Source organism: Carassius gibelio, chromosome B20 (assembly GCF_023724105.1).
Source record: "Carassius gibelio isolate Cgi1373 ecotype wild population from Czech Republic chromosome B20, carGib1.2-hapl.c, whole genome shotgun sequence".
NCBI lineage: Eukaryota > Metazoa > Chordata > Actinopteri > Cypriniformes > Cyprinidae > Carassius > Carassius gibelio.
This window is the reverse complement of record NC_068415.1, coordinates 15,159,517-15,174,233: the sequence shown is the minus strand read 5'-3', so window position 1 is coordinate 15,174,233 and position 14,717 is coordinate 15,159,517. Positions and strand designations below refer to the sequence as shown.

At 41.9% G+C, this 14,717-nt stretch overlaps 1 protein-coding gene across 1 annotated transcript; it reads right to left on the bottom strand.

Annotated features, from left to right (window-relative positions):
* Nucleotides 1–3,065: 3,065 nt before the first annotated feature.
* gsx2 (GS homeobox 2) lies at nucleotides 3,066–4,604 on the bottom strand. The gene is made up of 2 exons (XM_052587158.1): nucleotides 4,119–4,604; nucleotides 3,066–3,857 (listed from the first exon to the last, which is right to left on the bottom strand). Exons 1-2 carry the CDS (start codon nucleotides 4,489–4,491, stop codon nucleotides 3,517–3,519), a joined length of 714 nt encoding a protein of 237 aa, XP_052443118.1. The 5' UTR covers nucleotides 4,492–4,604; the 3' UTR covers nucleotides 3,066–3,516.
* Nucleotides 4,605–14,717: the final 10,113 nt, after the last annotated feature.

Here is a 14,717-nt window from a genome sequence, read left to right as displayed (position 1 = left end):
AAATAGTAAACGTCAGATAATTTGATAAATACCCCAAATGACTTCCAACAGCCAATCAAAATTCAGCAGCCGATTATTTAAATTACAAACGACCCATAGAAACTATTAGACAGCAACTTGATATCTTTACCATTTATAATGCCCCTGCTATTCAATTTTCCATATGGCCTCATATTTCATGAAAACGAGTAGTGACTAATCACTATAAAGTAGTAAGCGCACTATATATTCTTCACATCTGTATGCTTTTTAGTATGAAGTTCAGACTGAATCACATCATAAAGGACGTTCATAAAGGAATTTGTGTTTTGATTTTTCACATGTGATATAAGTACGTTGAAACATTACGCAATGTGTTTTTAAATATCATTCATTCGGTGTTATGGCATCAAAGGGGGCCAAATTCGTGTTTTGTACCTCAAAGTGTTTGTTCTTGTAGAATAAATTCCTTAAAATAGATGTTCAAAGTACTCAATGCTTGTTTACAGAGACAAAATACATCATTTACAACTGATTCCAATGACAGGCATTCATACAATTCTGCATCCATTCTGATAATTTACAGCCCTCAAGTCTGCTTTCCAACCATCAATCAACAGAGAACACTATTCAGAGAAAAAGCAAATACCCTGTATTCTATCTATCTATCTATCTATCTATCTATCTATCTATCTATCTATCTATCTATCTATCTATCTATCTATCTATCTATCTATCTATCTATCTATCTATCTATCTATCTATCTATCTATCTATCTATCTAGAAAGCTAGTTTTAACTCATATCTGTCTAGTTTTAATTCCTATAGCAAGGCCACTTATACCAGACCCTGATTCCTATTCCCCCCTGAATGAGCTGGCCAAAGTAATGAATAATATTCTGTCCTCTAACATTGTGTGACGGATATAATATGATCATATATTATCTCATTCAAAGCTGACCTCTTTTTACAACGGCTATACATTTTAATCCAGCAAAGCCACTAGCACACTTGATAATATAGTGGGCACGCTCGGGAGCGCAACAATGGGACGCCTTAAAGAGGAGCTGACACGTCTCAGAAAGGGCCCATTCTAGAGAGCCCGACAAAAGCGCTCGGGACATATTGTGTGATGACCGAGTTCCCACTAAATTAAGTCACCATGGACAGCACTGATGGGACACGTGTCTAGAATTCCCAGTTCCATCATCTTTAAAACAATCGGGTTTGGACGGAAAGCCCAAACAACGTCCTCGAGCTCACAAGTTCGAGTAAACGGCGTTTACAGCATTTCACTTCACAGTTTAAACTATTAAAAAAGCGGTTTCCTCGACTGAAGACAAAACAGGTTTGGAGGCATTCATTGCCCGAGTGCCCCACTTCTCTCAAGGCGATAGCAGCTGCAAGTGCTTAAAAGGGGCTTCTATTAATTGCTCTTTGTCATGCGTAATTGCCCATTTTGCGACAGTGCGTAATCTTTTAAAAGCTGAGCCGTACTTTGTTTCCATTTAATATTTGGTTTTAAGCATCGGATTTTCTAATATATCTGGTATTCAACCCCCCCCCCCCCCACCCCACCCCAATTGATTTTACATGCCATAACACCAGAAATAAAGCTTGCTTTGCCTTGCCTCATATCCTGAATGTTAAGCTTAATACTATTTTCTAAAAGAGTATTTTCTAAATAAATAGCTAAAAATAATATATAACCAAGAAGACCTAGATTTGTTTTAAGTTTGTTTACTTTTTAGTAACTCTGTTAAAATAAACGTGACAATATAAAGTTTTCAAGTTCCAAACTCGAGACTTGGATCTTATATTAATAAAGTGACAAGCATCTGGGGTCAACCGTGTCACGTCTGAAAAACGGGAGTCAGCTCTGAAACGGCTGAAATCTCTTTTGTCGGGGCTCTTTCTCTCTCACACCTGCGAGGGGTGAAGTCTAATTCGATTAATAAGAAATTCAATATATATTCATTAGGTGCCTTCCCTCGATAATATATGATCGTGAAGCGAGACGTGAAAGGAGGCCATTTATTCCCTCTCTGAAAGGACCTGCGTGGGACCAAAATTTCACCTGCTTCCCCTCTCAATTAGGAATGTATCCCAAACTCTGACGGAACACGAGTTAAATTAAGCGTTCACTAATTTCCTATCACCCCTCCCACGTAATCCCTCAATTTTCAGCATGCCCCCTCAATTTGGCCCAAGTTGAAAGGTTCAAATAGTGCCTAATGAAACAGTGACTAAATCGTTTTCTCGCGCGCGGAGGAACCCTGTTGACGTCTCGTGAAAGGCCTTGAGCTCGCCGCCGTCGGGGGTCCGCCGGCTAAATGCGAGTTCCTGGCAGGACAATCTAACCTGTCAAAGCCTTTGGCCAGCTCTGCGTAGCTTTTTTTCCCTCGCTCGTATTGAAGGAATTGCTACATAAGCAACCAACGTGGGACAAAAACTGCAATTAAACTCCTTTCGGATTAATTTAACAGGGGGACAACCGTCTCTTGAAAAGCACTAACAGAACAGGGTCAACGTATAATTGACTATCACCTGGTTCGTGACGTGAGATACAAATTCCCTCTTATAGGCCTTTTGTGGCCTGTGCACTAGTAGGGAATATACAAGAAGAAAACTGGAAAATAAGTGAAAATATCTCATATGTTTAAATGCTACTTAAACACCAAGTTAGACTGTGCAGTTAAATTAAATCTCTGAATAAGCACCATTAAGGTAACAATTAACTAATAAATATTCAAAAACAAAAATAAACTGCATGTAGGCCAACAAATAAGTTTCACATAGCCTCTAGTGTTACACTTCAGGACGCTTTCAAGGAAAGAGTTTCTCCAGTTCTCTTTAAAAAATATTCAGTGGGTCAGAAGGCTGTGAAGTGGACGTCTATCTATCATTTTTATTATGTGGCCACACGAATGTTTATGTATATGTTTTATTTGTGAAATATTTAAACAGGTGCCTTGTTCCAGAAAATGAATACAGAACTCAAATGAATTGCATAAATCACAAGTTTAGTTACAGAAGTAATTTTATTTAAATAAATACAAATATACACTTTTTTTTAATATGCACATAAAAATCAGGTGTAAAAAAAATCCCAGTTTCTCAGTAGTCTAGGACAGGTTGAATTAACAGTCTGCGTATTTTCAATATCACACAGGGAGTGTTTTATCTTCTCTATATATCCAACATTTATTATTCAAACAACAGGGAAGATAGTATGGATTATCCGTGGTCGTTTCAAAGACGTTTTCACTTAAACTGTAAAAACGTATTTTACTTCACTGAACTATTATTTCACAGTTTGTCGTACGGTAAGACAAATAATTGACTTGAGTGTCAGGGTGAAACAATAGTCTACTTTAAGAGGAAAGAGGGAGGAATTGGTAGCTAAACTTCCACACCGTTCGGGTTATGGAAATATGGAAGACAATGTCCCATAAACTCAGTAGTTTCAACGGATCCGTACGTTTAAATGTGCCATGAAGGATACCAAACTTAAGTCTATGCTGTTCGCGACGCCCCTAGATAGGTGAAGTCCCCTTCTCCTCTGTTGCTGACACAGGTGACAGAGATTCTTCGTCTTCCGAGCGCGGATAGTGTGAGTGGCTGCCCGAGCATTTGCATCCTGCGTGCGCGCTCCGTTGCGTACCTTTGCCTTCTTTCTTGTGTTTAACGCGGCGGTTTTGGAACCATATTTTCACCTGTTTCTCTGACAGGTTTAAATATGATGCTATTTCGATCCTGCGTAAACGGGAGAGGTACATGTTAGATGAGAATTCGCGCTCCAACTCAAGCAGCTGAGTGCTGGTGAAGGCGGTGCGCATCCGTTTGCCGTTCTGTATGTGGCTGTTGTCAGACGCACCTGCAGGTGAAAAAAATAAATACATTAAAATTAAGTCATTGGCAACCAACTTTGCGAAATAATTCAACGAATGCCATTAATATATAATTCTGTGTATTTGAGAAGTAAACGTGCCAAACATCAACATGATTAATAAAATATAAAGTAGACCAAAAGTCAAATAAAACAAGGTAAAATGCGCAAAGACCGACTTTTAAACTCTATAAAAGCGTCTCGTCATAAGGAGTAACAGGTGTATAGCTTGCGCGCGCACTCACTCACCTAGAGATAGACAGTGATACCTCCGAGGGTCAGTGACACTGTAGCTCGTGGGCGGGTGTCCGTGTCCCGGGTGTGCTAACGCGGGGCTGTGTTGGTGTGCTACCCTGTGACAGAAAGCCGCGTCACCGGAGAAGCCCTGTCCCTTCAGCAGTGGGATCCCACCGCGGGGAGAGTGGATATGCGAGGTTACGCACAGCGGACAGACACAAAAGGTGCCGGACTTCCGGGACGGGCAAAGGGGCGCAGTGACGCTCATCACTCCGGGAGAATGCATGCCAATGGGAATGAGAAAGTCCTGTCCCGTGTGCTCGCTGAGAGCCGGGCGAGCGGGATCCTTGATAATCAAAGAGTCTACGTAGAAAGACCTAGACATGATCGCTTCTGTCTGCGTGGGATGCTGATGGTGTCAGTAATACCACACTGATGGCGTTGCTCCAAGGACTTGCGCAGTACACAGTGGTCTTAACACTGTTCTAAAGCCTTCGGGAGCTGGCTTATGTTTGTAGTTCAACAAAAGGGACCCCGGAGAGGGCCGGCCCTAACGTCACCCACGTGCACTCACGGCCCAGGGGCTTTAGTACCTCTGGTGTTCCGAGACACGTGATGCCCATGAGAGCCTCCAATCAAATCTTTGCCAATACAGTCTTGTTAGCTCGCGGGTATGGCAAAGTGGCACAACAGCTCTGTCAAGTGCGCCTACTGAGATATCAACAATTATCCCTTTATAATCCTGGTCTAATATACTGCATTATTATTTAGATTTCCAAATTATATTGAACGTAGACAGGCCTATCTATTTCTCACATAAACTGAGCTTGTCTGTGTCGACATGAAAGTAACGTTTCCATTTCAGATGGCAAATTACACCTCAGTATAGAAATAACTCGAGATTATTGGCCAAAAGTCATGTCTATAAGAAGTTAACAATCGCCCTTCATCCATGGTTCTCTTATGTACATAGCCTACTGTATTAGGGCTTTCTTGCTCTAACCTTAAGATCATCCATATAGAGGCATCCACATATTTGTATGTTTACAACTAACAATATGCTACATGAACATTTCCCCGTCTATTCATCTGTATTTATTATTTATTTATTACTATTAGGGCTGGAAATGGGGAGGAGGTTGATTTGGTAATTAAAGTGATTTCTATATTTTATAAATTCAAAAGACTACGAAAGCGATCCTAGTTCTTAACGTAGCGCTGTGTTTATGATTCGTTGCGCAGTGCCGTCTATTGCCATAATACCCACCCGCAGACTGCAGCCAATAGAAATGATTCTCTATCGCTGCGCGTCCTGTTCCTCACTGAACAGATCGTGAAAGCAGACTGCAGTTTGTCATTCATTATAACAAAGTATAGGCTAGGGACAATGTCAATAATAGGTCCAGTGCAGTGTAGAGATCTTTATTAATTAAAATGGAAGTTTATGACATAGCAATTAACTAATGAGGGTAACAGTTTTTAAAGATTATAAGGAGAGTTTGCAAATGTGAAATTGAATTTTTACAACAATTTTATACATTTTATACAAAAATTAATATTAATTGACTTACATTTTAGGAACAACTTGTTATCTATTTTCTCTATTTCTTCAACAAAAAAATATAGGTCACAGCTGAGCCGCTGTCACGGTCTTACGCTGCCTGAAGGAATACGGAGTCGAGGATAAACGGAATAAGGTTTTTAATATAAACAACACAGGGGATATCCAACATGGAGCACAGAGGTAGACACACGTAAGTAGCAAGTGATGAATGAAGACCCGACAAAACAGAACTGAAAGGACAAGGCTTAAGTACAAAGGATAATTGGGGAAACACAGGTGGATGGAATCATTAAATTAACAGGGACATGGAACACATGAGGAAGATAATAGACACACCTGGGAACTAATCACGGAAGACAGAAACTGGGTCACTGGGGCAAAAACATTAAATGAGTCCAGGTGTGTGACAGTACTCCCCCCTCCCGGTAGGTGCGTCCTCGCACCGTAGAAACAACAGAGGGAGGCGTGGGTGGGAACTTGGGAGGAGGTTCCGGTGGAGGACGGACTCCCAGGAGGGGGCCAGCAGACAGGGACCACAGAAGGAGGAGCCAGGGAGGAGACGACGGAGGGAGGAGCCAGGGAGGAGACAGGAGCAGGAGGAGCCAGATGGTCCACCAGAGACCAGCCAGGACGGAGATCCAAGGTGGAGTCGACGGCGGGAGGAGCCATGGTGAAGGAAGGGTCGACGACACCAGGGGGCCGACAGGCGGAGACTGCACCGGTGGGTGAGGAGCCCAAGATGGAGCAGCACAGCCGCAGAGCCAGGGGGACGTCGAGGTTCCGGAGGGCCTAGGTGGAGCAGAAGGCTCAGGCGACCAAGGCGGAGGCAGGGTCCTGGCAGACCGATGTGGAGCCGGAGCGACCGAGGATGGAGGTGGAACCGGAGGGAAGGAGGAGCCTGACAGAGCCGGAGGGATGGAGTGACGAGGTGGAACCAGAGGAGTGGAGTCCCGAGGCGGCGGATGGTCGACGACTGACCAAGGTGGAGCCGGAGGGACGAGGGAGCCCGGTGGAGCAGGTGGGATGACAGGCCACGGTGGAGACGAGGGAGCTAAGAGCCAAGGCGGAGCCGCTGGGTCGAAGGACCGAGGAGGAGTCCAGGGCTCGGAGGCTGGAGGCGGAGACAGGGCCTTAACACGCCAAGGCGGAGCTGGAGACTGGCAGTCCAGCGGCGAACCACCGCGCCCCGATGGCGCGGACTGAGGGTGAGCTGCGGGACTGGCTGGCACCAGCAGGGATGACGAGGAACTGGCTGGTCTAGGAGGAGGAGAGAGGAGAAGGATGGGAGGAAGGACAGGAGGATCAGGACTGGACGGAACCAGCGAAAGAGGAGTAGAGGGACCAGCAGGTTTGGGAGGAGGCGGGAGAGGGAGGCTGGGAGGGAATACAGGAGACACAGAAGATTCAGGGCTGGGCGGAACCAGCGGTGAAACAGAAAAATCATGGCTGGGCGGAACCAGCGGAGACACAGAAAATTCAGAGCTGGGCGGAACCAGCGGAGACACAGAAGATTCAGAGCTGGGCGGAACCAGCGGAGACACAGAAGATTCAGAGCTGGGCGGAACCAGCGGAGACACAGAAGATTCAGAGCTGGGCGGAACCAGCGGAGACACAGAAGATTCAGGGCTGGGCGTAACCAGCGGAGAAACAGAAAACTCAGGGCTGGGCGGAACCAGCGGAGAAACAGAAAACTCAGGGCTGGGCGTAACCAGCGGAGAAACAGAAAACTCAGGGCTGGGCGGAACCAGCGGAGAAACAGAAGATTCAGAGCTGGGCGGAACCAGCGGAGACACAGAAAACTCAGGGCTGGGCGGAACCAGCGGAGAAACAGAAAACTCAGGGCTGGGCGGAACCAGCGGAGAAACAGAAAACTCAGGGCTGGGCGGAACCAGCGGAAATGGAGCAGAGGAAATGACTGGAGGAGGTAGGAGTGGGAGACTGAGAGGGTATACAGGGGAATCAGGGCTGGACGGAACCAGCGGGGAAACAGGAATATTAGGGATTACCTCCGTAGACCAGTCCATCAGATCCAGAACTTGCTCCATATGACTTTCAGAGACTGTATACAGCTCACCCTCAGTCGCAGGAGTGTGGGCAGGGCTTTCCTCCACGCCCTCGATCTCCACGAGGACTCCCACGATGCACGGTGTTGCCGGCTCACACACCTGGTCAGTCGTGCTCTCGAGATCCTGTTCCCTGACAGTGGATGGCTCGGGCTCTGCGGCTGCGGTGGGCTCTGGCTCCGTGCGGCGTGATGGTGGCTGGCTGGTCTCTGGGTCGGGAGTGGGGCTGGCGAGGTCCTCTATGGGGCAGACGGTGAGAGGTGACCCATTTCTCGCCAGAGTCCACTCCACGTATGCGGCGAAATCCTCTCGAGGACCATCTTCGGACGACAACGCTCTGCATTTGGAGTTCAGGCTGGTGTTGTAGAAGGTGCAGAGCGCGCCGTCCGGGTAGCTGGTGGCATTAGCTAATAAGGAAAACTGTCTGGTATGGTCCTCGAGAGAACGTCCTTCCTGCTTCAGCAGGAGGATGAGGAATTCGGGACGATAGAGGGGATCCATAGACACTAAGAAACGAAAAGACTGTGAAAAAACAAAAGCAAAACGGAGGGAAGAACACGCAGTTTTCTATTTTCTCCTTTAGGTCGGGTCTTCTGTCACGGTTTTACGCTGCCTGAAGGAATACGGAGTCGAGGATAAACGGAATAAGGTTTTTAATATAAACAACACAGGGGATATCCAACATGGAGCACAGAGGTAGACACACGTAAGTAGCAAGTGATGAATGAAGACCCGACAAAACAGAACTGAAAGGACAAGGCTTAAGTACAAAGGATAATTGGGGAAACACAGGTGGATGGAATCATTAAATTAACAGGGACATGGAACACATGAGGAAGATAATAGACACACCTGGGAACTAATCACGGAAGACAGAAACTGGGTCACTGGGGCAAAAACATTAAATGAGTCCAGGTGTGTGACAGCCGCTGAGCATCAGTCTTTGACACAGCGCTGTTTCATTTATGAATGCATCTTTGCTTTTGAACAAATCTAGTGAGTCAATGATTCAATGACCCATTCATAAAGAGAGTCATTTGCTTCATACCTAAATTAATCAGCCTTTCCCACATGAAAAAATACTATAGTAATTTATAGTAACTACTACAGTTTTTTTTTTAACCATACAATAGTAAAGTACTTGAATTCATTTATTGTGGTAATTCTATAGTTGCTGTGGTAATATAACAACTATAGTAATATAAACAAAGTACTTTACCCAATACTGTACTAAGTTTTCTACAACTATAGGGTATATTATGCAATACACTAGTTTACTGCAGTAGAAACTAAAGCATACTACAGTATTTATAACAGTTGATCAATTCACCATAGTTAGTACTACAGTATGCTGTAGCATTTTTTAACAAAGTGTTGTTAATACAATATGTGCAGTATAATACACTTTACTATATTATGGTTCAAAAACACTATAGTATTTACAATAAATTACTATAAAATAAATTACTTTTTCATTTGAACGAATCGATTGAATGAATGATTCAGTGACAAAGACAGTGCCTTGCTTACATACATTTAATTAAGTTACTAAAATGGCATGACAACGGTTAAAAAAAACCTTTAAGGAGTCAAATATCAATGAGAAGGTTAATTTCTGTAATGTGACAGTAGAGTCTTTAAGAATGCAATAGAAAAACTAACTGCTTACTAACTTATTATAGATTATAAAGTGTTTTATAATTAAATACACCCAAAAGGTCAACTAAATTTAACAATATTACCCCAGCCCCTTTCCAAGATAGAGTCACCACAGTAAATTTTGGCCAATTCCATCACTGATTACTATTATTTATTAACATCATCTAGGCTTAGAATGTGACTCAAAAAAAAAAAAAAAAAAAAACTTCTTGCCAAGTATTTATTGTTGATGAAACATCCTCCAGTAACTGAAAAAAAAAAAAAAAAAAAAAAAAAAAACATTTCCAGCTATAATCTTTGGGTTCAAATCAGTTTGGAAAGATCGCTAGTCGACAATTAAAGATTTATGATTCTCAGTGGAGCCTGGGCACTTTCAATTTGATAGCGATTAGGATTCAATTAGAAAGTGTTTATTGTGGAGTTTTTGGAGTGGATAAACAGCCAGCTATTTCAGAAATGCGTTAATCCCTCATCTTGTGACAATAATTAGCGGGTTTGATCTCTCGGCGGGTCAGCAGCGGGTTGAGCTTCCACTTTCATCTGCGCGCGAACGCCTCTTACTTCCAGACACTGCGCGAGGAGGCCAGTGGCGCAAGCGAGCGTGCTCTGACGAGGTTAAGTCTCCCCAAAACGAAAGGTCTGCCAGTATTCTACCTCCTACTCTGTCGGGAGAGACTTAACCCCGTCAATTCTTGTCTGAAAGTTATAACAGTGAAAGTAATGCTGTCAATCTATAATCTGTGTATGTAGGCTGCAATTATTTTAGCTCACACTCAATTAAGGGCTGATACCTGAGCTTTTCAATAACAGCCAAAACATAGTAAAAATCAGCTCTCATTTGGAGCGGCTTTTATGGAGGTTAAGATAAAACTGAAAGTCTACTAATGATGATCGAGGCCAAAGTTCAAGCTCCGTAATGACGATTTCATATCAGCACCGAGCTAGTATCACCAAGAGGCTTTCATATGCATTTAATTGCTGAAATCAGCGGCGAGTCTCATTCTTAAACGAGGTAGAATATGACTTTAAAATGGGCTGAATTGGGGAGGCGATAAAACAAACACATCTGTCATTCTGGCTGTAATTGTTGTAATGGAGGAAACACGGCGTATGAGACATGAGAGAAGAGAGTGAGAGAGACAGAGATGAATGACAACCCATGCGGAATGATTCGCGGCGCGCTCCCTTCATACCGTCCAGTCTTTAATATTATTTTTTTCCCCTCCATAATTCTTCACGATAAAATTTCATTGTCTATTAAGTAATCCCACAAATGAGAGCCTTTATGAGTCTGTAATGAGCTCTAATTGCCACGACTAGCCGGGCCACGTGGAAGGATTTAAGACTTAAGCCGTCGGGTACTGTGCACAGAGTGTTACCTAGCCATTACTTTCATAATTCAAGGGGAAAATTAGCCCATTTAAGGAAAAAATCCTTTGATTCCTTTCATTCTGCTCCGGGTGATAGGAATACATCTTTGTCTGCTTGGGTTAAGTGGAGAGTCTAACAAACGTGTATAGGGCCTATTTAAAAGAGAAGTGAGTGGTTGAATAACGCAGTTATTGAAGATACGATGTTGTAAATACTCTAATCAGTATTTAAACACCTTTCAGTCGTAGGCCTACTTTATAGTGTTGGCCAGCTAGGACCTATAGAAAGACTGGGGTTTTGCCAAAACACTAAAACTACACAGCTTTCATAAACACCTGTAATACTTCCAAACTCTTTTGCATAAATTGAGGTGAATGGATTTGTTGTGATTGTGGTTATGTCACAATGGAGTTTATTTTATGACATTTTTGACTTACGAATTCTTTAAATAAAGTAAAGCCTATAAAATAGCCTATATGAGCTATATGAATGGCAAAAAATCGAGAGAAATTGAAAGCGTCTGCTGAACTTTTCCAAAATTCTGTAACATTTCGTTATCATTACTGAATATTTTTTCCCTGTATGCCAGTACTGGTTGTTCCATAGGAATATAGGCTAATTAGTTTATGTGAGTTAATGTTAATTGGGAGAGACTATAAATGATAAAAAGCCGTTATTATTAGCATTTATATACATCATCAAGTAGCCTATCTCTAATGTGTTGAAAATGAACACAGTTGTCAGCGTATCTCACCTTTAGTTCCGTGCAATATTGCACTATAAGCGGTCCATAACTGCCGTATTGCATAAGTGTCATTAATTTGTGTCAACGCCTCCTCACAAAAGTTGCATTGTGGCGCAAGGGGCCAGCCTGCGGCCCATCCCGACTGATACAGTGGGTGATTCCCCCCATTCCCCGTAACTAAGCAACACACGGTGAATACTAAAAAACTGAAAGGAAACACTCGGGTTTTCAATATAGTCTTCAATAGCAAGGGGAAAATGAACAATGATCCCGCAGACAACATAATGCGGCGCAGTGACTTTTCATTGCCAATTATCTCCTTCATCTGAATAGCAGCTGCAGGGCCTGCTCTTCATTTCATCGTTTTGGGGGCTGAGTGGGGGGCTTAAATTCAATTGCCTGTGTGTGTCAAAATCTAATTTATGTTTTAATGACGGATACGATTTTTATGAAAAGCAGCCAGAGCCACACACATAGGAATTTCTATTATAGCAAACTGGAACTGTTGCTATTCCCAACGTTTTTCATTACGTGTGAACGACAATATATATACTTATTAAGAGAGTTTATTTCTCAATAAACACAAAAAAGAATGGTGAGACCGAAGAAGAAGCCACGTAAACAGAGCGCAAGGAAAGGCCAGAAAACAAGATAAATGCCGACAGATGCGGTGATGCTGAACTCAGAAACTCCTCTAACCTCATTAAAAGAATCCTCTCTCTCATCACCTTATTAGAGCGCACAACTCTGCCTAATAGCCAACAGTTCTTTCCGAACGAATAGGCAAACATTCACGACTAAACCACAGGCGAGACACGGGACCAAATAGCCCTTATGCCGATTGCGTTTCACTTGACATGCTGAAATAACATGTAGTAAATAAGTAAATGTCTTAATCAAAGGGCCATAGAGGGGTGTAGAGTTATATCCAAACCACTCTTTTAAAATATATACAGTATTGTTCAAAATAATAGCAGTATAATGTGACTAACCAGAATAATCAAGGTTTTTAGTATATTTTTTATTGCTACGTGGCAAACAAGTTACCAGTAGGTTCAGTAGATTGTCAGAAAACAAACAAGACCCAGCATTCATGATATGCACGCTCTTAAGGCTGTGCAATTGGGCAATTAGTTGAAAGGGGTGTGTTCAAAAAAATAGCAGTGTCTACCTTTGACTGTACAAACTCAAAACTATTTTGTACAAACATTTTTTTTTTCTGGAATTTAGCAATCCTGTGAATCACTAAACTAATATTTAGTTGTATGACCACAGTTTTTTAAAACTGCTTGACATCTGGGTGGCATGGAGTCAACCAACTTGTGGCACCTCTCAGCTGTTATTCCACTCCATGATTCTTTAACAACATTCCACAATTCATTCACATTTCTTGGTTTTGCTTCAGAAACAGCATTTTTGATATCACCCCACAAGTTCTCAATTGGATTAAGGTCTGGAGATTGGGCTGGCCACTCCATAACATTAATTTTGTTGGTTTGGAACCAAGACTTTGCCCGTTTACTAGTGTGTTTTGGGTCATTGTCTTGTTGAAACAACCATTTCAAGGGCATGTCCTCTTCAGCATAGGGCAACATGACCTCTTCAAGTATTTTAACATATGCAAACTGATCCATGATCCCTGGTATGCGATAAATAGGCCCAACACCATAGTAGGAGAAACATGCCCATATCATGATGCTTGCACCTCCATGCTTCACTGTCTTCACTGTGTACTGTGGCTTGAATTCAGAGTTTGGGGGTCGTCTCACAAACTGCCTGTGGCCCTTGGACCCAAAAAGAACAATTTTACTCTCATCAGTCCACAAAATGTTCCTCCATTTCTCTTTAGGCCAGTTGATGTGTTCTTTGGCAAATTGTAACCTCTTCTGCACATGCCTTTTTTTTAACAGAGGGACTTTGCGGGGGATTCTTGAAAATAGATTAGCTTCACACAGACGTCTTCTAACTGTCACAGTACTTACAGGTAACTCCAGACTGTCTCTGATCATCCTGGAGGTGATCATTGGCTGAGCCTTTGCCATTCTGGTTATTCTTCTATCCATTTTGATGGTTGTCTTCCGTTTTCTTCCACGTCTCTCTGGTTTTGCTCTCCATTTTAAGGCATTGGAGATCATTTTAGCTGAACAGCCTATCATTTTTTGCACCTCTTTATTGGTTTTCCCCTCTCTAATCAACTTTTTAATCAAAGTACGCTGTTCTTCTGAACAATGTCTTGAACGACCCATTTTCCTCAGCTTTCAAATGCATGTTCAACAAGTGTTGGCTTCATCCTTAAATAGGGGCCACCTGATTCACACCTGTTTCTTCACAAAATTGATGACCTCAGTGATTGAATGCCACACTGCTATTTTTTTGAACACACCCCTTTCAACTAATTCAACTAATTGCCCAATTGCACAGCCTTAAGAGCGTGCATATCATGAATGCTGGGTCTCATTTGTTTTCTGAGAATCTACTGAACCTACTGGTAACTTGTTTGCCACGTAGCAATAAAAAAATATACGAAAAACCTTGATTATTCTGGTTAGTCACATTGTACTGCTATTATTTTGAACAATACTGTATGTACTTGGGAGGTCCGGTGATATAAATAAGCCACAATAGACGTTTACTGGCCCGAGATAAATATGACCATATTATAATAACCAAATGTATTCTGTGCTTTTCCAATTTAATTGCCATTTTGTTTTAAATAATTATACATCTAAAAAAAATATTTAGCATCTGAATTTAATTATAAGGATTTTAACTTAACTCTCATCTCTTGTAGAAGCAGTTTTGTACACGAATAAATTGTAACAAGCAGTTGTTGAAATCACTTTTTTTATTAACTCCAGTGACTTAATGTAGTCTAAGCTATCTGAATCAAAGCACCAGTAAACATATATTTAATGTGCCAAATTTGGCAGCTTTTTGTCAGTAAATAGTATATTATAGTGTATAGCTATATGTATATATATATATATATATATATATATATATATATATATATATATATATATATATATATATATATATATATATATATATATATATAGTTTTATGAATTATATGAAAAAATAATATATTATCATATTTTCAGAATAGGCTACTACTTAACATCCAGCAACATAATATGTGTTTACTGTTTAAGGTTATAAAAGATGGATGCACCTAATAAGTACAATTACCAGTTTACCACAAATCTT